The sequence below is a fragment of the Rhyacophila brunnea genome, unplaced genomic scaffold (assembly GCF_057557595.1).
Source record: "Rhyacophila brunnea isolate RB1 unplaced genomic scaffold, BYU_Rbru_1.0 scaffold_7, whole genome shotgun sequence".
Taxonomy (NCBI): Eukaryota; Metazoa; Arthropoda; class Insecta; order Trichoptera; family Rhyacophilidae; genus Rhyacophila; species Rhyacophila brunnea.
Window position 1 is genome coordinate 18,500,076 of NW_028233339.1, and position 25,201 is coordinate 18,525,276.

The 25,201-nt window shown below is 31.1% G+C and overlaps 1 protein-coding gene across 1 annotated transcript in view; it reads left to right on the forward strand.

Moving 5' to 3' along the window:
- Positions 1-25,201, forward strand: part of cv-2 (crosveinless 2-secreting protein) — a 298,622-nt gene that overhangs the window by 222,999 nt on the left and 50,422 nt on the right. Inside the window, exons 4-5 of the mRNA XM_085957671.1 lie at positions 20,253-20,346; positions 23,856-24,032. Of these exons, the coding sequence (XP_085813797.1) occupies positions 20,253-20,346; positions 23,856-24,032 (271 nt within the window). The remainder of the gene's footprint in view (positions 1-20,252; positions 20,347-23,855; positions 24,033-25,201) is intronic.

Below are 25,201 nucleotides of genomic sequence, written 5' to 3' on the forward strand. Positions count from 1 at the left end.
TACATACCTACTACGAATTTTCGAAAGACCGGGTTTTAAAAATTTTCTTCTGCTCTTTTTACTTTGACTGCTATACCTATTCTCACCCTCTCAATCGCTTCTGAGGCTACTACCACCCCCTAAGATCACTTCAGCTACCCTATGAAGTGATAGAGCTCACTTTGGAAAACCCTGGGCTAGGTAAATACATAATAAAATGTAAGTAGCATTTTTTCGTTGATATATCATATCTCTTTTTAATTTCGTGTGTGAATAAAAATCACATCTGTACCATTAATAAAATGTAACAAATGTCTGATGTTTTCACGAAAATCCGTCACGATCAAAAAATATTATGCACCTAACTGTTAGGACCAGATGCGGATAGACTTTTCGTATACTTACATAATATATGGAACGCATTCTGACAATTAATATAGGTTCTAGGGGTCACCAAAATATAGAATATCAATGTTGCCAGAAAAATACTAGTGGTCATTTTTTTACCTCAATAAAATTTTTCCAAAAGGGACGAACCGTTCTGCGACCGTGCTGATGGCATGGTAAAAATTACTGCATTTCCAATCGATCCGTACTTCGGTCTTACTTTTATTGAAGAACTATTTTTAGTGGGTTTTTTTATTTTTTTTATTACCTCAATACAAAAAATGACCACTAATAATTCCTAGCAACATCGATATTATATATCTTGGTGACCTCTAGAACCCACATCAATTATCGTCATAATGCGTTCCGCATATTATGTATACAAAAAGTCTGTCCGCGCCTGGTCTATGTAAGAAATTTACTGGTACGATTATTCCTTTGTCATTAGTGTTGGGAATAGTGAGACTTGATTTATTTTTTAAAGTGTTGTCGATTTCATTATAACACATGTGTATCTAATAATATATTTTTATTCTCAGCTATATTTTTAGTACTATTGAACCGCCTTAGAGAAAAAATTGGAATGTTTGCCTTGACAAATTATTCAGTCCATAATGTCATCGCAATATTATAATGATTCCGAATAAAGTTCTCAAATGCCAACAGCGAACCATTACCATAGCAACCAAAAAAATGTAGGCGCCAGACTGCAAAGAACATTTGGAACTAAAATCTGCCATTGCCGAAGAATGTGTGTGCAGAATAAACATCATCATAAAACAATAGATCATTAATATTTTGATGCTACCGCTAAACACTTCGTCTAGGCTTATAAGATAGTAATGAAATCAAATCTATTTTGGTCAAGTGACTCGATCTCCAACGTGTGTAATAAACTAATAAAACATAATGACAAAGCGTTACAATTTTTTTTTAATCGTTGGATAGTCTAATAGTAATTCTTTAAAATTATATATATTTTAACTTATTTTTCATACCAATGCATGTCTCATGAATAAAACTTTCATCAAAAAAAATAATGACTTCTATACAATACATTGAATAAAGAATATACCTAATGCCATAAATAATAAAACAAAACAATTCGTAATTATTTTCAGTTCCATAATTTAAAAAAAAAGTATCCGATTCATAGATAATAATATATACTGATCTGTCAGTTCGGTTGCATATTATTATACATACACACCATTATTTCATTTGCGTTAAATTAATTTTCATATAGGTAGATAACATTATTGATAATATACACAATCTTTTTGTGTTCATTTTAGATTGGTAAAAATAATATAGGTATTTTGTAACTATTAAAGTAATTATTGTAATATTATAAATATATTCAGTAATTTATGACCGTGAAATTTATGGTCTGTCTTTAGTGCAACGATTGAAAGATTTGAACATTTTATTATTTTAGCTGATTTTGTCACGTCATAAACATATATATAATTATTTTATTTTTAACATACATATTATAATCTGGGTGGTGTACTTTATTACGATGGTTGTGGGTGTTAAGTCCCATACGGTATAAATGTTTTTTTATCATATAAATATGTTAGTGTGTGAGGTATGTATTCCAAATTATGTGTATTCAATAACGCATATCACAATATTTTTTTTAGGTATTTATCATTATTATTCATTGATTAAATCAAATACTAATAATATATTACTAAGTTTTTTTTCACTCGTGAAGCTTCTAGCTGAAGTACCCAACTTCGCTTCTCTTACCCCAAGAGGGAATAGATATAATAGTAAGGATATAATGGATATAATAATAGATAGGAGATATAATCAATATATATTTATCTTTTTTCAATATTAAAATAGTTATATATTATATAACATGTCAAAATGAAAATAATTCTGACTGTTAAATCAAACAAGAGAACATATTATAATTATAATTCAATCCAAAATGTGCAAATCTATCGTAAAAATTCAAAAGTAGAATTGGCAGAAAAAGTAATTTCAATAAACATTTTTTTATATATGTCGATGTTAATTGAGGCTAAGTAGGTAAAGGAAATCAAACAAACATATTTTGACTTTTATATATGTATAATATTATATAAATAAGATAAATTATCGTAAAAAGATATTTCTACTTTATATGTAAATGCTGCTCATAATAATTAGTTGAATAAAAATAAATTTCAATGTTATATTTAAAAAAAAAAATATGGAAAGTATAGGTAAGTAGCGGTATAATTAGATGCATAGTGAGTGTTTTATTTGTGTATTTATAGGGTACCGATAAAAATCCCGACAATTAATATCGAAAAGTCGATGTCCCGAAATATCGTTTGATTCAATATAATTTAGCTTATGTTAGGTTAGTTTAAGTTGGTAATCCCCTCATGCATTCACTCATATATTATTGCATGCTACTCTACAGGCAAAGTTAGGCTTATAATGTCGTGGTTCCAGTTTCGAATCCTGGATCTGGCAAATACACGTATTGATTTTTAATTTGTGTTTGAAGGTCAGAGTACGGACTTACTATGTTGAGCAAGTGGCTAACATACATTTCTCGTAAAAACAAAATCTGTTAATACAACCTCTACTCGTGGAGGCCCATATGTAAATTGCAAGTATTGCATTTCACCGTAGCACAGTTTGCCGTGAGCTTTCTTATCGGAAATTATATTCATAGCTTTTGGCTAAATTCATGAATTCAAGAATGAAAACCTAACAAATAATCCAGTATATACGCTATTTTCAATTTTTTGCCACTAGCTTCCTGTAAACCGACAAAAACCGTGTTTTATTTAGAAATGAATTTCATCTCAGTAGGTACTATACGACGCAAAGAGGTTGGACGGTCATATGACCATATGCCTACTTCCGACACACATTTCATGGTGAAGTGTGATACGGCGAACTACATACGTACAAATTTCTGGATACAGCCCATATTATGAACATTGCTTATGGCAGTTTTACGTATGTGCAGGTCCGATGCTCGACAATATTCAAGATACATACGTTTTTTTACAGATTTTTACGAAGCAGCAGCATCATCTGTTTCATGAAAAACCGCCACTGAATCAGCAGTTATGTTAATATTTCGATTGCAGGAACTGCGACCTAAACCTGTATTCGCGTATATTTAATACATTGATATTTGCGTTCTAATAATAACACAACGCCGACGTAAATTGTGATAAAATTTATCTAAAATTCGTGCTAAAGTACAAACGTATGATACAGTGGTTTTATCTCAAATTAATTGAATAATCGCGACCGCAAAACTAAATCGTCACTAATTTGGTTCGACGTCAGGTCAGTGCACGCCGAACAAAAATACAATCGCGCATATAAGCTTCCTTCCGTTTCGTGATAAAATAAAAATAAACACAAAACCGTGTTATCAGAAATAATTAGCCAGACATATTGACTGGCAAATTGTGCAGGATTTGTTACATGAATTTATTCTCATGTTCAATAACGTGTGTTTAAACAGCTAATATGTTTACATAATAAGGAAAAATCATAATTATTTAACGGCCCACATGCTCAGCGTAGGTCAAAATTGAGTTTTTATTGCATTTTCAAACCATGATCCTGGACATTCCTTAAACGTTGTAGATAATCTATTTATATAATTTTGAAGCCTTATTATCCTTTATATTTATTTTAAACATTTGATGACTGCATAAAGTATTTTTGTTTCATAAAATAGTATTCTTTTAAACCCCTCGCTCTAATGTTTTAGAATATAGTCATATTTCAGTACATGAATGTGCAGTGGTGTTAAGATTTTTTACATTAATTAATTTTTAATCGCATTTATAAAACCATTAGTATAATTTATGACGACATAATTTTAGTAAAGTATTTACGATAAAAAATTATATTGATAATGTCTGTGATCCCAAATTCGACAAGAATTAGGCATTTTATTATTTAAAAAATCGGCAAGATTAACACATTTGAAGATGATTCTAAAGATACTTATTATATTATAAGCTATGTCTTTGACCATTCAAGCGTGATGAACATCTTACGAATAATGATTACTTTATAATAATAATTGACCTAAGAATAAGGTAGTGTTTTTTTGAAATACGCCATTTCTTTTGTCATTCCCCAGTGGTTAAGCTACAACATACGGCCGTAGCCATAAATTGACAAACCATAATTGAAGTAGGGAGTAAAATTATGTTAACGCGCACTAGGTGGCGGTAGCACCTATCAACATTCTTGGATGTGACTTAGTTCTGCCACATTAATTATTATTAGTGGTACATTCGATTTATCCACTCTCGAAATCTCTTCCATTTGAATCGAGAATATTTATATAGAAATTGACATTTTTTAGATCGTGTTTCCTATCGACACGTCAATCTGTCACAAATTAATTGTAAGGTCGTTTAATACTAGCTATATACTCAATATGCTCGTACTGCACTGTCAGCATCTGTTAAACTGTTATGAAACATAATTTATTTTCTTTCACGACCTGATTAAAATAAACGATTCCTTTATTTGAGTGTCAGTTTATTTTTAAAATTTGTTTTTATGTTTATGTTAATGTTTTATCTTACCTTACCCATTTAAATATGTATTTTCACTGTCTTTCTCATTCCTACACATTTACGTATTATGTTTTTTCTCATACGTTACGGACAGGCATGTAATATAATCTACTTTTACTATTTTACATACTTAGTTATTTTATATACCATGATGACCGCATAACTTAAGCGCTGGTGTATAGTTTCGAGGGTCCCAGGTTCGAATCCTGGGTCTGGCAAGTACACATATTGGTTTTCAATTTGTGTATGAGTCAGAGTATGGACCTAATAGGTTGAGCAAGTGGCTGACATCCATTTCTCGTAAAAATAAAATCTGTTAATACAAACCTCTTCTCTGTCGAGGCCCATATGATCCTATTAGGATCGGACATGGTCGAAAGAAAAGAAGAAGAATCTATGTTTAATTAATAAAGTAAATAATTCACGTTAAATGTATCGATCAAAATGACACGAATACGATTAAAAAATATATAAGTATTTTACTTTTGACAAATATCTAATGTATATAAATACAACATTAGATAGTGTAGTAAATTCTGTCAACATGTTCAATAAATTATATTAAAAGTTATAATAACTTATATTAGCATCATTAATGTAGGTACGTATATTTCGTTGATTTTTTCACTATTTTTTTATAAATGAATGTATGATATGAATGATAGTCTGAAGAAACCATTAATACCTCTAACTATATTGTATAAACAAATACATTTCAATGGTCATCACACTCATTACCATGTATGATCCTAAGCGGATTATATGAGCCTCCACATAGTGGAGGTTGTATTGTCTTAACAGTTTTTTGTTTTTACGAGAATTTTTTTTTAGCCACTCGTTCAACTTATCAATTCATAATGTTTAAACAACAGAATATGTATATAATATATAATTATCAAAACATATTTTTCAATATTGAATGTTAAAATTAAAGGGTATTGTCATTTTCATCCCTAAGCGGCGCATATAAACCTCAATGGAGTAGAGGTTATGTTAACAGGCTTTTTAACAAGGAACAGTTGTTATATAGGTATTATACGGAATCAAAACAATGGGTAATTGTACTATATTTCATACAAAATATATATTTTTTAAAGTCCCAGCATCGATTATCCAATCCACAGATACAGAGACGAGTGCTCAAAAAAAAAGCTAGTATACGGTGGATGCATATTATTATAATGTTATTCTAAGTAGGTATTATACATAATTGGTAGTTATTACACCGTAGTGTACCTAGTTACTAAATCTAGCCGAAAGTTTACAATTTTACGAGAACACGCGTGGCCTTGACTCGTTTGTAAAAATTCTACGCACTGTCTGATGGTAGATTAATAAATTATTATTTCCACTTGGAACGTGTTCCTTCACAACTCTTCAGCGCCCGAGTTTGTATAACCCCGAAAGTCTGCGTAAATAAGTAAACTACATGTGCTCAAAGTGGCAATCAAAGCGCCAGACAAGGTAACGGAGCTTTTACAGATTCAAAGCTTTTTGATCGACGCAAGCTTTTGATTAACGAAATAAAATAACCATTCGGCGATAAATAAAAGTTCAACAATCTATATATCTGAATCATTATTAATTTAGGTAATTTTAGTATCATCGTAATTATAATAATAGAGATGAAAACTATTAACCGAATAGTATTTTGATAAAGCACATTAAAGAAACCTGTGCAATCATCTAATTAATCTGTCTTATAAAATTAAATGTTGTCTTTAATCAAATGCAATAATACTGGTTATAATGATACGATAGTGACTATACGATACAATAAGATAATATAGGAAACACAGTATTTAATTAATCAACTAATAAAACACACTAAGACATCATGTTAATATATGCACTTAATTTTATTGTAAGTATTCGTTTTTTGTAGTGACAATTATTATTATATTAAAATATATACTTAATAATATTGATAATGTGTTCACCTTTTAGTATGTCGACGTGTAACCATTAATGTGTGTGTTAAAATCATTTTACTGTTCATATTTATTTTTAATTGATTCGTCGTTTAGATGAAATTAATTCATAATGTGCTAATTTAAGAGATGTTTATATATTTATTCAAATGTTTATCATCAGTGTGACATAAAATCAATACCATACAGTTTTACAATACTACTTATTAAAATACAAAATCATTTTAACGATATCTATCTGTAAAAATAACTAGCCATCGGTAACGTATTTCTAAGGAAATGGAACTAGTCCTGATCATGCAGTTCGCGCTATCACACTTCACCGTGATATGGTGTATCGGAAATATTTCGTCGTATATTAACGACCGTCCAACCTCTTTGGGTCGTTTAGCACTGAGATAAAATTCATGTCTAAATAAAATACGATTCTGGTCGGTTCACAGGAAGCCAGCGGCAAAAAAAATTGAAAATAGCTGTTATACTGGATTATTTGTTAGGTTAGGCTAGGTTTTCATTTTTGAATTCATGAATTTTGCCAAAATCGGCTATGAAAATGCTCCACGAACAATGAACAACGCGTAATTGTTTCATCTCTATCCGATAAGAAAGCTCACGGCGAACTGTGCTACGGTAAAATTTACATGTAACCTATTAAATTATGTGAATAATTGCTGTATAAGTAATATGTTTTATTTTGAATAGTAAAAAAACACATACCGAATGCTATAATTTTACTAATGTATGTCTAGAAGTAGATTCATTATAAGCATTTGTATGTCTAAAACTTTAAAGCCATTTATCTCTTAAAACCCATTCGCTGCGGACCTTTTAATTAATATTTAATTACCAAATTTAAATCATCATCATCATCAGTCTGAATCTATCCACTATTGGATGAAGGCCTCTTTAAGCTGCTTCCACTTCTCTCGGTCCTGTGCATTGCGTTGCCACGTACTTCCGCAGAACTTTATCATTTCATCGAACCAGTGGCCTCTAGGTCTACCTTGCGGACGTTTTGTACTTCTTGGATACCACTGGATGACTAGATTTGTCCAACGATTGTCTCTTCTTCGAGCTATGTGTCCATATCCATTTAAGGCTTTTAATAAACTCTATTACATCGCAAACCTTTGTCTGCTTCCTTATCCACTCATTCCTCTTTTTGTCCTTTCGCGTTATGCCCAGCATGCACCTTTCCATACCACGTTGTGCTACTCTAAGTTTCTGGATCTCTCTTTTACTTAGGTTCAATGTTTCACACGCATATGTGATCACGGGAAGCACACACTGGTTGAACACTTTGCGCTTTAGGCACAGTGGAAGGTCACTTTTGAAGATATTATTCAGGCGGCCAAAAGCACTCCAGCCTAGCTTTACTCTGCGAACAATTTCATCGAATATACATCCATCTATAGACACTTGTTGTCCCAGATAGATGTAGCTTTTCACCTGTTCGAGCTGAGTGCCATTGATGAGGATCTCTTTTTGGCCTGAAAAGCAGTTGAACATGACTTTCGTCTTTGTTACATTTATTTTCAAACCTACTTTGTTTATTATACTAGTAGTCTACTATGTATATTTGTAAATTTAAATAGTATGCTAATTATATATAATATCCACCTGATGGGCAACGCACCAGTTGTGTTGGACGCAGTTAAGAATGTAATATGAAGTTAAGGTTCATTATTTTAATAAGGCATTTTACACACTTGATATTTGAAAGCCAGTAAAGAATATGGCAAAATAATAGTTACGCAAAATATATGGACGATACCAGGCGCTGAATTATACGACGAAATATTAATATTATGAAAAAGGTAATTTGCGAGAATAAGTATAGTGTTATAGCATGACTAGGCAATAAATTGATGCCGCGTTTAATCCCGGTAATCGCTAACAATCTATAAAAAAACCAGCATCAAAGGATTTGTCTTTCAGTACATCGTTAAATGGTTTATATATATCGGGTATCGGGACACGTAACGCAAGCTAACGATTATAGTATAGGTAAACAGTACGTCTGGTGCGCTATACTAGGTAGAGATTATTAAACACTCAGCTGAATCGAGGCTATTTGCAAAAATGGCGTATTGGAAATAAAGCTCTATGATGAATATGAATGAAATAAAAAAAAAAGAAAAGATTTTGCATCCCTTATAATAGTGGCTTCGTTTGCTACGAATAGCGTTGATTTTAATGTTTCCGCTTACGTAACTCACAAATACTGCAAGATATATGTGATGTAATTTGATGCTGTCTATCGTGCGGTTGGTATATTTTATAGTACATGTAGATTTATGCATTTTTAAAGAAAATTTTTGATTAGATTTTTGGATTTATTAAATAGGTCGACTTTATAACTTTACTATTAAACATACCTATAGTTTTATATGATGTTTTTCTTATATTGATCACCGACCATTACTTTATGTCACGGCTTCGAACCGGAACTGAACTGAAAATCGGAAAACCGTTATTTTTGTCGGAATGAAAACAAAAATCGGTTTTCTCGGTTCGGTACATATTCAAACATGCGCGTTAATTCTCCCCACTTCAATTTTTCCCACGTATTTTGACATAATTCTCATATAATATTAAAAATTTACGGATACGGCCGTGCGGTGCAGCATAAACATTGGATATCATAAAGTACCATAAAGTACCATAAAATATTCTAAATTATGATAGAAAATATTTTTTTAATATAAATAAAAACATATGAAAATTAACCAGTCGGCAAGCAAGAGCCGATATATATTATTATATTTTACTTGCACCAGAGCGAAAACCGAAACGAAAAGAAATAACGGTTCGACGCCCTGCTTTATCTACGTAGGCTGTAAAGTGTAAGTAAGTATCTACACTATAAAACATTGCAAGTATTAACTCTAAAAAGAACTTAACAAATGTTTAAAAAATGAACTCATTCCATTTCTATATCAATTATTATTCGGTATATTTTCAGTCTTTCTAATAAAACAAATCTTTACCTGTGTTGAGAATGATTCTGCGCAGTAACAAAATTAAAATTTCCCAGAATTATAAATACATTCAATTTTATTTGTTTACTTACGAGCTTTATATTAAATTTGCCGTGTAAGTCTATGAGCTGTGGACGTATAAATTAGTGATACGATTATGTGTTAGTCGGTAATATATTTTATATCAGTCTAATAACGTAGTTAAAATATAGATACTCACAGAGTTAAAACATAATGTAAGTACCTATAAATCCTGCAGTTTTGTAAATGAAGATACATTTAAAACGTAAACAAACTTACACCAGTGGTTAAGACTATCTGGGTAGTCATAGTCTAATAGACTGTGTAGATCAGGGGTAGTCAACCTGGTCCCTACCGCCGCGCCGGCGTTCCAGTTTTCATGGTGGGTGGTAGGGGTTTGAAAACCAATGGCAAAATAAAAAAAAATGCCTGTCTTATATCCAAATATTTAATTAATTAAATGTAATTTCATGTAATTCATGCTTCTATATATGCAAAGTATAAATAAAGAGATAGATTTAACTACAGTAAGTTGTTTTATAAAGATTTATTCTGCCAAACTTAGCAAAAGTCTGATATAAAGTATTTGGTTAGTAATTATTACTCTATGCTTTAACTTGTCTTGCTGTTACTCCGCTTTATAAATTGTATAAAGTGAAGTTACTTGAATGTGGAACCAGTGGGCGGTTAGAAAATCTTACTACTAACAGAGATACACAAGTGGGCGGTAAGTATAAAAAAAACTACCCCTGGTGTAGATACGTAAAAATAATATTTCAATTGAAATACACACTGCTTACTGGTTATACCATGCAAGATTGATGGGCCAAAGCTCAGACAATTTAAGATTGTAGTGATTGATTAGACAATGTACACGTAAAAATAATCGCTTATTACTGACAGAATATATTACTTTAAATATCATCATAATTTATGGCACTACAAGTACTACAACCCTCGGGGAGTCTTGGCCTCCTTTAAAAACTTCCTTCATCTTGGACGATCCAGCGCTGAAACTATCTAGTTTATTTGACCGAGCATTCTTAAAGATTTCATCTCAGTTTCAACCGTCCAGGGTTAAACTTGACCCTGGGGTTGCGTTCATAGCCCGCATTGCTGGTATCTCCTCCAGTATTCAATATACGGAATTTACTCTATTACTTTAAAATAAATACCATTATATTATTATATGAAAAAAATGCCACCCTTCGTAAGTATATTAGTAAAAAAAATCTAATTAATTTATCAGCTACACATTTCTCCACGTTCCGCATACAAAACGTGTTTCATACTAAGGGACTTGTAAACATACCTACCTAACTGACATTATTATTTACAAGACAATTTCGATAGGATTGTGATTTTTTTAGTTTCTCTTTGATTTATTGAATACCTAGTATGAAAAATTACCATTATATTAATACTTGATGCATCTATTTTTAAATACTGATATGTCTACAGTTCAATTGCTGTTTGTATTGTGTTTCCAGCGCAAACGATTGGTTTTAATGTTTGTTTTTCTATCGAACTGTATTGTTGCCTGTTACTCTATAAGAAAAGTTCGGCTTATAATGTCGTGGAACCTAAGTTAGAATTCTGAGTGTTAAGAGGTAGAGTAAGGACCTAATAGGTTGAGTAAGTAGCTAAAATCTATTTCTCGTAAAAACCTGTTAATACAAACTTTAGAATCGGTCATGGTCGAAATAAAAAAAATAAGTATAAGTATAATAATTATATGATAAGCTAAGCATCAGCTGTAGATATCTAGTTTAGAGGTTTACGTAATATCTATACGATTTTATTGAAAATTAGTCAGTATAGATATTTTACTTAATAAAGTATATTAGTACATATTTCAGTGAAAATTTACATTTTGATTATATTTATAACAACCTGAAATTCCTAAAACTAAAAAACCGAAATTCTTAAGACATCAAGCGGCTGAAAAAAAATGCGTTTTCCCGAATGTGTTCTTTTTAGACATATTACGATATAATGGCATTCAAGTATAGATATAATAATTTTAATTATATTTATGTAATATGTTCATTTGAATATCATCGTATATGCCCGATCTTTAGAAAAAATAAATGATGAAAAAACCTATAATAACATTATCAAAAAAAAAAGTGGCGTCTAAATGTTTCGTACAGTTTATTGGCAGGCATGAATAATAGTTTCGTTATTAATTCGATTGCAACAATATTTCCGTGTTGCTCGGCGGCGTTTGTATTTTTTTTACTCGTTTGAGAGGAAATTTGTCGATTTGTCTAATTAATTACCTCGCCGGTCGTAAACAAAATAATATAACTAAGTAGCCTCTCAAACACATCTGAGTGGCTACTGGTTTTGAGCTGGTATCCAACGCTGCCATCTTGATGAGATCGCCGGCCCGATTAAAACTTGTATCTGTGCGCTTAAATTAGTGAAACAACATGCAAATTATTGCGGCTTAATAGCCGAGGAGCTGAAAACTGAAACGGTGTAAGTCAATTACGTAATATATAGACACTTTATATGGTTATAATAATTATTAACACCCACACATAAAAAATAAGCTAGTAAGTACCTACATAATATTATGGTTACGTGTAAATTGTATATATAACAGGTCACCATGAGCATCGGGGTAATGTGCCGCAGATGCCTGCATGAGTTTTTATAACTTTCTTTTTAGACCAAACCCAGCATAACCTAACCTAACCTACCGCAACCTAATATAACCTAAAATCTTAGTGTGTGATAATGAAATAAACTGTTTTCGTTTTAAAAAATATATTGAGATCAAAAAAATGTTCGTTGAGCATTGCACATAATAATATTTCAATTTTATTAGATTCAATAAGAACATTACTTTTATATTGATTGGTATCAAATATCTGATAATTTAACACTGTAATCATTTTCAGATATTTGGGACGACTTGATACATACACGACAAAATATGAAGGTGAAAATTAATTAAGTAGTATTTTTCTAAACGTTTAATTCTTACAAGTTACTGAAAGAACGTGATTGCACTTGATAAATAAAACAATTCAATTAATATTTGTCCGAGAAACGATAATGAACTACGTATGATTTAGATTCAGCACAGAAAAAATATTTTACACCATACAATGCGTTCGTTTATTTTTAGGTACCTACTGCTCGGATGATTACGGATTTTTTAGTAGAAGTTGGATTGATATATTTTTAATATTATATAAGTAATAATAATATATTGCAAGATATTTTAGTTCAATATCAATCTGTCTTATAAATTGTCATGTCCGAAAGGTTGAATGTTTTTAATCAGTTAAAAAATAGTAGGTACAACAATGCAATATAATATATTATAATATATAATTAAACGAAGACACAATAGAGCTATGTAACCACAGATACACAACATCCGCCACAGGATCAATAACGTAGAAATTTATTCCAAACATAAACTCTGCCATCACTCTTGCCAGGAACATAAAAATATCACACGAACTCACACAGATACTATCAGGCCACAGAGCGGTGCGAGTTTATCTAAAAAAAAATTGAGGGATGATGACTGTTGTCCATGTGACGGCAACACATCTCAAACTGTGTGGCATGTCATCAATGACTGCCCTATACTAGAAAGGGAGCGATGGACTCTCAGGACTCGACGTAGACAGCATAATCATGAAATTGACCTCCAAAAGCCTCACGAAGTACTAAGCAATAGAACAACACAAGAACACTACACAAAATATTTAATCGTGGTCATTAAGAAAATTAAAGATATAAATGGAGGAACCTTATTAGTCCCACATCAATGCAACTAACCCACCCAACCACCTTATATGAAAAAGCAAGGGCATGGTTATTATATTAAAAAAAATATATTATAATATATCCATTTTCAATGTACGGATATCAGATACCATGGCATTATGTAAGTAAAATAATATTATATAGATACCCACTTTTCATAAAAGTAAAAACTATTAAAACAATTATTTTCAGTAGGTAATTTATTTATTTACCTAGCCAGAATTAAGTATACTGAAACACTATATTATGTTAATGATAATAATAAGAACCATGTGTATTTTGAGTCATACAAAACTATGACGAAACGATTTGTATATAATATTATATATATTTATAATGCACAATGGACCATCCAGTCCTAGTGTAATTTGTTGTATGTTCGATTTGCGATACTTTCCTGTGGGAAATTTGCATACATGCATAATATTTAACTCGTCAATTCATTCATTCTTCTACTCAATATTGAATTGGTGACTGTCAGTGACGTCTCTAGATAAAATGCCGCCCCTAGGCTACGCCAAAATGCCGCCTCATTTTTTTTTATCATCCTTTCATGAATCCAATATCTAAGAACTGTGTTGTAAGGACTAAGGATACATTACTAACAAAATATCAGACTAATTATTCGTGTAAAAGTGTCGTTTCTGGATACCAAGGACGTCGAAAGGCAACGGAAGTAAACTAGATATCGCAAACTCGACTAAACCAGTAAACTAATTTTTTTATAATGGAAAGATATTATTTTCGTTTTTACTAAGTTTAGGTAGCTATTTCTATATATTCCAAATGATTTTCTTCGATTTGCCGCTCTTTGAGTAACTGCCGCCCCCAAGCGACGCTCAATCTGCCTATCCCCACGGGACGTCACTGGTGACTGTTGGTTTCTTTTCCATTGTAAAAAATTGCCAATCATAATAAGTTATTTAACTTAAGCTACAAATTTTATTTGAAATACTGACATTATTAGTATAAATTAATTTATATAATATAAAGTGTTCAAAAATATGTGACGTTGTGTTTTTTCTATAGAATTGATTGATTTTTTTTTTTTTACATATATTGAAGAATGTGTAATCAATACCGGTGCATGTGTTGTATATAATAATATCTACTATATGAAGGTAAAATATCTTTAGATCATTTTTTAAATGAATTTTAATATTCCTATTAGTTAAGATAATTTATTGTACGAGTTTTGAGTATTGTTGTGTGGTTAAGTATATTATTTTATAGATTTTTTAAATATTGCTAGAATTATTTGAATTTTATAGAGCGGAGATCCAGGAAGTTTTTTGGGTAATCGAGAATAATATTTCTTACAACGATATTACGCCCTCAGGGTGATTATAAGATTTTGTTTTCGACAGGTTTTAAAGGAATAAAAATGAACTAACAGACAGATTTCATTTTGTAGTAAATTTTACAAGAGTTTACTAAAACTGCTACTTATTTAATTTTAATATTGTTCTTGAAAATAGGTTTAGCTATTTAAACATTTTAATTTCTAATTGATACAATTGATATGATGATATTATATTTTTTAGATAGAACAGCATCAAAATAGGTGCTCTTTTGATATCCGAGCAATTATTTGGATACTGTCAACCGATGTACGTAATTTGGTTTTATGTTAATGTGCGTAGACAATTCTTGTTTCCAAAGATAGGCTATTGCAAATTATAGTAGCAGCATTTTTATCATTTCTTCGTGAGCAATTAAGCATTTACAGATATTAATATATTTATAAAAATACAGATCTTCTTTATTTTCAAATTTAATAGTATAAGTTAGGTTTGATTCGTTTTTAAATATAATATAGCACCTTCGTTGGTCCCATTATTTTAATTTTTACTATATTTGAGGTAAGTTATCACGACTCATCGACACTTGATATATAGAGACGATACCTACTATATTTTATATAATATATCATAGCTCCTTTTCAACATTTCAGTTTTCAGTGCATAGTAATTAGTAAGTACTCAATAAGTATTTTTTTTTAGAATTATTAATAACCATGTCCTTGCTTTTTCGTACAAGGTGGTTGTTAGTAATTTTGAACAATCACAAACACCCAGGCTTTGAGAAAAACACATAAGAATTGTGTGTCCTGACCGGGAATCGAAACCCAGGAACTCTCAGGTGGAAGGCAAGCGTCTTACGCATTGCACCACGAAAGCCGCCCTCAATAAGTATTCGTGTAACGTTATTAAAAACGAGCAATAAATTAGTCAAAAGCGTAGAACTTACCTCTTACCTGACATGTACTTAGAAATTAATTAAATTTTTACTTATCTTAAATTAGTTACTTAAAACATACTTAGGTACTTAAAAAAATAACCTATGTCATTATACACAATATCAAAGTTTATAGGATTTTTAGAATCACCTATAATAATTATTATTATTAAATGAGCACCGCGTTTATTACATAACAATAATTTATCAGTAATTAACAGCTGAAGACTTCTCTATAATTTAAATGCGTACAATGCGATATATAATTTTTATTCATAAAAATCAACCACAGACGGGACACCCACTATTCTAAAGCTTGTGAATCATCTGGTATGAATAGTCGGGAAAAAATTCATTCATAATATTCATAATTATATTAAGGACATCTAGCGATTTAACATGAATCATACAATTTACTGATAATTTGCTTTCTCAGGTATTTTAATTAATACATACGCACCTCTATAAAATATATTTTTCTTATTCAGAGATAAACTTATATTAAATAATAAACCGTCAGAAAATATGTATTCCTAATTGCAATTCTCTAATTAACATATGTTATTATTTCATGATTATTTTGTTATTATGATGTTCACCTAAGATGATTGTCGTCAACTCCAACTTGATTCAGATAGTTACTATATTAAATTGGGGTAGATATAACAAACTTGATTCCAATATTGATAAATTAAATATATTATCGTTTACCAGAGCCTGATGAGTATAGTTTTTTTTCCAATATTAGATGCATGCCAGAGTTTTTTCGCAAATATCATCTGTAAGAGATCTTGGCATTACGTTTGACAGTAAGATGACGTTTAGAGCGGCCATAATATGTCTGTCACTTGTATAAAGGCGCTATAAATGTTTGGATTAGTCTTGCGTACTTCCAGGATCTTTTCGGATGTTAATTACTGTATTATAAGTTCTTTAAAATTCTTTAGTTCGAACCCGGCTTGAAAGTGGGTATATTGTTTAGGGTCTACAGCTCCTTTTGTGTAGGTAATTCCATGTACATACTATATTATTTTTGCAATTTACTCTTTACACTGTTTTTTCTAATAGTGCTTCTATTTCTTTGTTTTCTCATGTTATGAATTTGAAAATGTAATTTAGTGAGTATCTATTTTTGAATAGTTCATAGTTTTCACAGATACAGGTAAGTATGTTTCTAATGTGTTAAAAATGTGTAGGATACAATATATTTAATGACCGGATTATATATCTTATATATATTATATTATAATTATTATACGTTATGTATTATGATTTTTTTGCAGTATGAGAATTTACTCGCTGATTACAGCAAGTGAGCTAGACTCTTAGGCACTATTTCACTGTATTATCAGTTATGTAAAGTAATTCATGTTATATTTAATTGTGGAAGTTTATCAGTCAAAATGAGAGGAATTGAAAACAAAGTGTCGCGATATGTGTTACTAATTAATTGAGTGTAGCAATAATGAACGAACATTTCTGGGATGCGATAACAGCGGTCACTTTCCGTCTGATAACTCCGATAAAACACAGTATTATTATTTATTAGGTAGGTTCCTACTCCGTTTGTTTACACATAAATGTCCTGTTCAAAATATCTACTTTTGCCTAGTAACAAGACGATTTCGCAGTGTCCCATTTACGGAAGTATCTACCTACAATAAGGTCTGACTATTAAAAATGTTTACTTGTACATCTTGACAGCTTTTGAATACAGTAGAGAGCAGTGGTTATGGATGGAGGTAGGCTGTTAAGATCCGCCATAAATAGTGCACATTAAACTTTGTCAGTCATACGTATTTGTTTTCATTGAAATAAGACTACAATTTACAAATGGTTTTGGTTAGTTTTTAAAATTCAATTAAACCCAGCTAAAACTAATCCATAATAGATAATAATCAAAAATGCTTGTCTTTCTATGAAATATCTAAAATCATACAAATTAAATCATACATAACTTTGGATATTTCATAGATAGATTAATATTTTTTCATTTATTATGGTTTGGTTTAGTCATGGCTTAATAAATTTAAATATTTTTTTAACAAACACAAACACCCAGGCTTTGAAAAAAACACATAAATATTGTGCCATCAGCAGGAATCGAACCCAGAATTCTCGGGTGGAAGGCCAGCACCTTACGTACTGCACCACGAGAGCCGCCTACTAAAACTATTATGGTTTGGTTTAGGCAGGGTTTAATTGATTTTTAAAAATTAACACACACCATCTGTAATTAAATCTGTTCTGTTCATTAAAATCAAATACGTATGACTAATAAAGCTTAATGTGCACTATTTATGGCGGATCTTAACAGCTTATCCCCACCCTTCACTACTGGTCGACAGTAGTTTTCAAGCTTTTTAGACGCGCAGGGTGCGCATCTAAAGATTTTTTCACGGATCCCTAAAATATTACCAAATAATGAGCCTCGCTAGTCTCTAAGCAGTTTTATAAATCTTAGAATTTAAATAGCTACGTAGTGGCAAGCCCAGGGATATCACCCCATATTTTAATATTTTTTACAGATACCTATACGGAACGATTAAAAAAATCTATGTACACGTACGTACATCGAAAATTTTGTCGATTCCACGGAATCTACTCTTAAATTCGCTTTCATTTCTTAATTTCTCAACTCCAAGGAATATATGGCCCCCAAGCCATACGGAGCGTCACTGCAGTTACCCTGATTTCTCTCAGTTTTTGAATATATGCGAAATTCTCCAAATCATATGACAGTATTTTTGAAACCAGTTGGTGGTGTCCAAAATTGTGATATAAAACATTAGAGGTGACAAACTGCTCCAAAGCTAGGATCATGCATCAGTGGTTGTATTAAGATTGTATGATATTATTAAAAATTTTAAACAGCTTGCTGCGCATAGTTTGATTACCACTGTAGTACGGTATTGGTTTTAACAATTATTTGCCAGCTATTATTGTATTACGTCATCAAGAAAAATTATTTTGATATTTCTATTTCTCTTGCGCATTCTTGTAAAACATTTTTAGTCATTTTTTGTTTAAAATGAGCTTTAAAAGCTTTCGCTTTTCCATTGATTATAAGTAAGTACACAAGTCAAAAGAAAATTTCGTGAAATACTGCATTCGTTTTATTTATGTATGATTGTATCGAATAGCAACACTGCTTCGTAAAACGTGCTTTCTAATGAAGTTAATATTTTCGACTTACGTAGTTTTAACCGAACAGCACATATTCTAATAATAAGTGCATAATATATTGTATCTGCTTATTGTATCGACGAGCTTAAAACAATAACCGAGTGCCAGGTTGGAAGAGTTCAAGTTTCAAATAATAATAAAATGAGAGAACGTATAAAATACGTATTTTAGTAACCAGAAAAGTTGTAAATCCGAATTTAACCAATTGGCGTAATTCAAATATGTACATAAGTATATTTTGTATATAATTATAGCAAATTCTGCTAAAGGCCAAATTTTTTGGCCTTAAAGACAAGCACTTTTTTATAATATAGGTACCTTCCTATACCTAATGTATCAAGTATTTTTTTTTTGTCAATTGGTAAAAAAATAATAAAAATGTGTTGATTTAATAAACATTTTGAACTGCAATCTAAAGATACAATATGTTATATTGTCGGAACATATATTAGGTACGCATAGAGTATGCAGCGTTGGAACAAAATATTTAAAACATCCAAGTATATAAATTACATATTTATTAATATTTATCTAAAAGATATATATATATATTAATAATATCACAACAGTAGGCTAAGAGGCCTAATGACAGTAGTGTAGTGAAACAGTGGTGTATTTTAGGAATATGAGTGAAACAATCACAAACACCCGGGCTTTGCGAAAAATCACATAAATATATTGTGACCTCACCGGGAATCGAACCCAGAGCTCTCGGATGAAAGGCCAGCACCTCACACACTGCACCGTGAAAGCCGCTAAATATTGAAAATGTATAATAAAAACCTGTTAACAAACGTAAAAAACTATTTGACAGCATATTATGTATGAATAACTTATTGCCAAGTATTCAGAATGTATTACTTTTATATCGGTTTTAATTAAAAATTCTTGTTAACTTTGTAACTATTATTTTTTGTATAAAATTCGTATCTATTGGATGGCTATATCGTTCTGCAAATAAGTATTTATGATATAATGATGTATACCATAATATCTACTACGTGAATTCTTGAATAATAATATTATATATGTGTATGGGAAGTTTTATATTATCACCCAACCCCAAAATTCCTTACATTATGAGAATAACGTACGTTATCCATGCATTGCCATGTGGAGTATAATAATAAAGTATGGCAAATTATCTAAAATATACTTATTTTTCTTTTCAGAATGGCTTCGTCGAGTGCCAGCAAGAACAATGCCCCGATGTGAAGAATTGTTATATGCAAATGCCCAGAGAAGGATGCTGTATCAGATGCAAAGGTAATAAAAATCTCTTTCATTTCAGTAATGAATGGTTACATCAATCACTATTTTTTATGAATTGAGATATAATACTATAATTATTGAGAGAAAACGTCACCCCGCGGCAGCGTATCGAAGTGTGGATGTCACGAGGGTGTATGAAGAATTATTTAAATGTTACAATTGAGTAGATAGTAAAATTTATACACATTTATATTTTTATAAAAATCGATGTTTTTTAAAATAAATATGAAAAATATTAAAACTACGAATTAGTCAAAAATCTTTACAAAGAAAAAATGAAAATTTGATAAACTAAATTTTAATAATAAATATGACAATAAAATATAATGTAATAATAACGTAAATGTGTAGGTAAATATGTAACAAATTAACATTTTTTTACAATTATTGTAAGTTTATCTTTGACTTAAAATAAAAAATATTTTTCTTTTTAATGTTTTCAGATACATATTTATCAATAATTAATACTGTTGAAATTATAAATTATTTTCAAAAAAATGTCTCAAATTGCAAGCTTCGTATTTTTCCGCTAGGTGCCTCTAGTAGGTAGACGCATCACCTTTAAGTGACCTGCGTTTCTTATATTTGGCTGTAAATATTACCATAATAAAACGTTTAAAGTTTGTAAATATTGCGATGATTCAGAGGTTTTCCAACTATTGAACGACATGGCTGATTCTAAGAAAACTTTCCAATTTTCGGACAGCGCCCCGACGCAATTTTACGTGGTTTATACTCAAAGATTATCAGTGGAGTGAATCACCAGCTTAAATTCAACTAATATTCAACTGTGATATTTTGAAAAAATATTTTATATATATTTTAGAAAATTGACTATAAATAAATGATATCAATATTTTTTCATGATAAAGTTAGTAGGTATATTCTTTTAACTCTTTCTCAAAATACATTTTTTTCTAAATTGCATAATATATTTTAAGTATAATAGGTTCTGTGTTAAGAGATTTCTTTATAGTAAAGGGTGGGTCTTAAGTGACAGAATACGAAAACTGCAATTTAGCACATTTTACTAATATTATTATTATTACATTTTAAATAATCTATACGTACCTAAAACATTAACAAGAAATATTTTTTTAATTCAAAAATAAACTGAGTGTTCGAAAAAACTGTTGAAGGCTATCACATTATTTTTGTCATTAAAATGTAGTTTAATAAATTTTCTGGTATTTTACAAAACGATTTTCCTTGACTATAGAAAAGTGTATAATTAATTACTTATTTACTTTTTTTATTTATATCAATTCGATCTTTAGTATTGTTTGTGACTGCTCCAAAGCTCGATTTTCTCGATCTTGACTGACACTCACACCCAATGTTAATCAGGCTCTAGTTAGAAAACATGTCTAATCCCACTATCTGCGGAAATCTTTCTCCTAATGATGGTGTGACTCTTTATGAAAATTTCAGCTAAGGGCAATGATTTGAGTTTCCCCATCTCCACCCGCCACATAGCCGCGGTTTGTGCACGGCCGCCTTCCATGACGCTATAAACGTGTCAGAATGAAAAAAATTTAGTGCCACACTTCCTTATCCCGAAGCGATGCTGCACGGGACTGATGTAGCAACCATGCACCTTAGTACTTAAAGAAAGAGTTTTAGAAAATAAAAAGAATCTTGACTTGCTCTGCCGTCATTTATCTTTAATGACATGAAGTGTCCTCTGTAGCCGTTTACTGAAACTCTGCCGAAACAGAGGAGTCAAGAGTTGAAAGTGATGAATCTAAAGAGGGATCGGAATTATTCCGTCCTCCATATGATGCAGCAAATTTTTCGAATGCCTCAAAGTTGGCCTTGGTTGATATTAAATCGGCGTGGCCAATTAGGCCCGTGTGTGAAAGGACTCTGGCAAACATCTAGGTCTCTCAAACCATATTTTCAATTCCGTCAATTGGAGAAGAATATCTTGTATGGTTCTATCTTCCATGCTCGAGACATGGGCTCCCCAAAGGAGTAGCACCTCTTTCACGTGTGAAACGAAATGGGTATTATCACTGTCTAATGCGCATAGTTTGTAATTGTACCTTCCTCCCCACGTGGCATTGTCATAGCATACGGCTCCGAAGACCCTTATAAATAACTTCCACTCATTTGTTTTTATAAGACCCAGAACTCTGATCTATATGCAAATATGGGCCTGATTGGAGGTTTTGTGGAGTCTTCTATGACATAAATCTTTATCTGAAGTATCTCTGTAAATTAAATATAATTTTTAATTTTACAATATTGAAATAAGTCAATATATTGTTTCAATTCATTATTTACGTTTGGTACGCATATACACGCTTAGTTGTCAGTGTCCTTAAATAAAATGCCTTTAGCATAAAAGATTTTTTATATTTGAAAATATAGACCTAATTTCATAAGAAGTTGAAGTATCATTTTAAAACCGCGATAAAAATACTTACGGTAAAATTGTTCGGTGTTGTGAGTCATTTTGGGGAAAATTATTTTTGGGGTTAGTTTATTTGTTTAGACACGGAAGCTTTGCGTGTCACGAAAGGTGTCAAGTATCTAACCAACAACTACTTATAGAAACCCATGAAGTTGGTTAAGGATTGATAAGTAAACACATAAACAATTAATTTATTGTTTAGCGGCGAAAGTTATTTTTAATTCAGAAATAACAGAAGTTTGTTGTATTAAAACAACACGAAAAGTACATTTTGAGCCCATCCCATAGTGTGAAGTTATATATTGTGCAAATAATTTAGTCGATGGATAGTTAATATTAAGATTTACGTAAATATTGGTGTATTATAGCTAAAAAAGGTACATCTTCCCGAAACTTCACACTATAAGTTTCTAATTTTCGTTGGAAAACCGTATCAAAGATCGTGCCATATTGGGTAGGTACTTCCCGATTTGGCAAGATACTACCATGTAGTATTGTAGTAGATATATGTATAGCTCATTTAGTATTAAAAAAAATGTAATTAACAACACAGAATGAATTATTTTCACAACACTGGTTAGCATAGCTCCAATAGCTCACAATCTCGCGTGCGGTTATTTTAGTTAACGTAACACAAAAGCGATGTAAAGAAAGTGTCTACAAATGTGACAATATGTGACAGCGTCAAACGGTGCCTTTACTCGTGAAAGCGCATGACGTATGCCGTTTGGAATTTTGTCATTATTTCCCGTGATCACTCCACGAAGAAATTATTTAATTAAAGAAGCCGTATCGAATAAAAAAAAATATTAGAACTAATAACGTCAGAGCTTTTGAGTGTGTTATACAATATGTAAATAACAAGAATATTAAAAATTAAACTAATTCAAGCTTTTTTTAAAAATATATTTTATTTATTATATACAATTTATTATCGACTTTTATGAATATTGAGATGGCCAATATTGTGTTACAGTTACAACGTCCTGCATTATAAATAATTACTAAAGTTATACAAAAATCTTTGAAGTGCATTTGACGTAGTGTTTTTAAGAAAAATAAAATGATGGCTTATTTATTATTTCAGGGTGTCTTTACAAAGGTGTGGTTCACAGCAGTGACACCGAGTGGACGGAGCCAGGTGAACCATGTCGGATTCTCAGGTGCGAGGCTGGTGTCGTCACAGAGTCTACCATGCACTGTTATACGCCTTGTGACAAGCCGAAGGCGGCGCCAGCTGGACATTGTTGTCCATCTTGTCATGGTAAGCTACACATTGCTTCGTAAAAAATATAATAATGATTTATGACTCTCTATTTTTTTTATAATTAATTAATTAATTCAAAAAAATGAATAATGCACACTGCATAGGATTGAAATTTACAATTGAAAATAATTTTCAATCCAAATCCCAACCAATCAGCCGGAGTTGATCCATTGCTTGATGAAGGCCTCCCGTAACTCCATCCACTCTTTTCAGTTCCCAGTTATTCGCTACCACGAATATCCATCGAACTTTATGAGTTCGTCTAGCCAGATTGGTGGTCCTTAAATACCAACCACTATACGACGACATTTGTCCAGTGGCTGGCCAATCGTTGAGCGACATGTTCGGGCAAATTTCCATGTAAAATTTTGCCACTCGCAATTTTTGAATTTCTCTATAATTAAATAGTCCATGTTCCACATACTTACGTAAGCACTGATAGGACATATTTGTTGAATAGTTTACGCTTAAGACACAATGGGAAGTCACTTTGAAGATACTATTCCGACGCTCAAATGCGTTCCATGCCAGTTTGGTTCTGCAATCAATCTCGTCATACATACTACCGATAGTTGACATTAATTGTTGTCAGAGATAGACGTAGTTGCTAACCCGATCGATTTGAGAGAATTGTTTTTGGCTTAGCAAAGCAGTTTATCATTACTTTTGTCTCTAAATATTATTACCATTATTTTTATAATGTTTTATACTGATATTGAAATCACTGTAATAACTGCGCATTAATTATTAGTTCCGAAGTCAATTTTCAAATGCAAGTGATAAATAATAATAATTCTAAATTGATTATTCTCGGAAAAATTCAAATAGCTTTCATATAAACAAAGCATACTTACAATATTTCGGAAAGAAGACGATGTTAACAGTGTTTTCAAACTAAATAAATTTCATTCAAACTTTTAAAATAATTTATGTGTTATGGCATTGCTAGTTTTCATTCAATTTCTAAGAATATAGTAAACACCTTCCCATGTAAATATAATATAAATTATATATGTGATAAAATAACAAAAAATACATATTATGGATAAAATATGTTTTTGAATGTAGGTAAATGTACATATAATATGCACTGAAAGAAGAATTTAAAATTAGTCAGTATTAACTGAGAATATTTGACTTATATTCTGAATCTGAGTGCTAAAGTG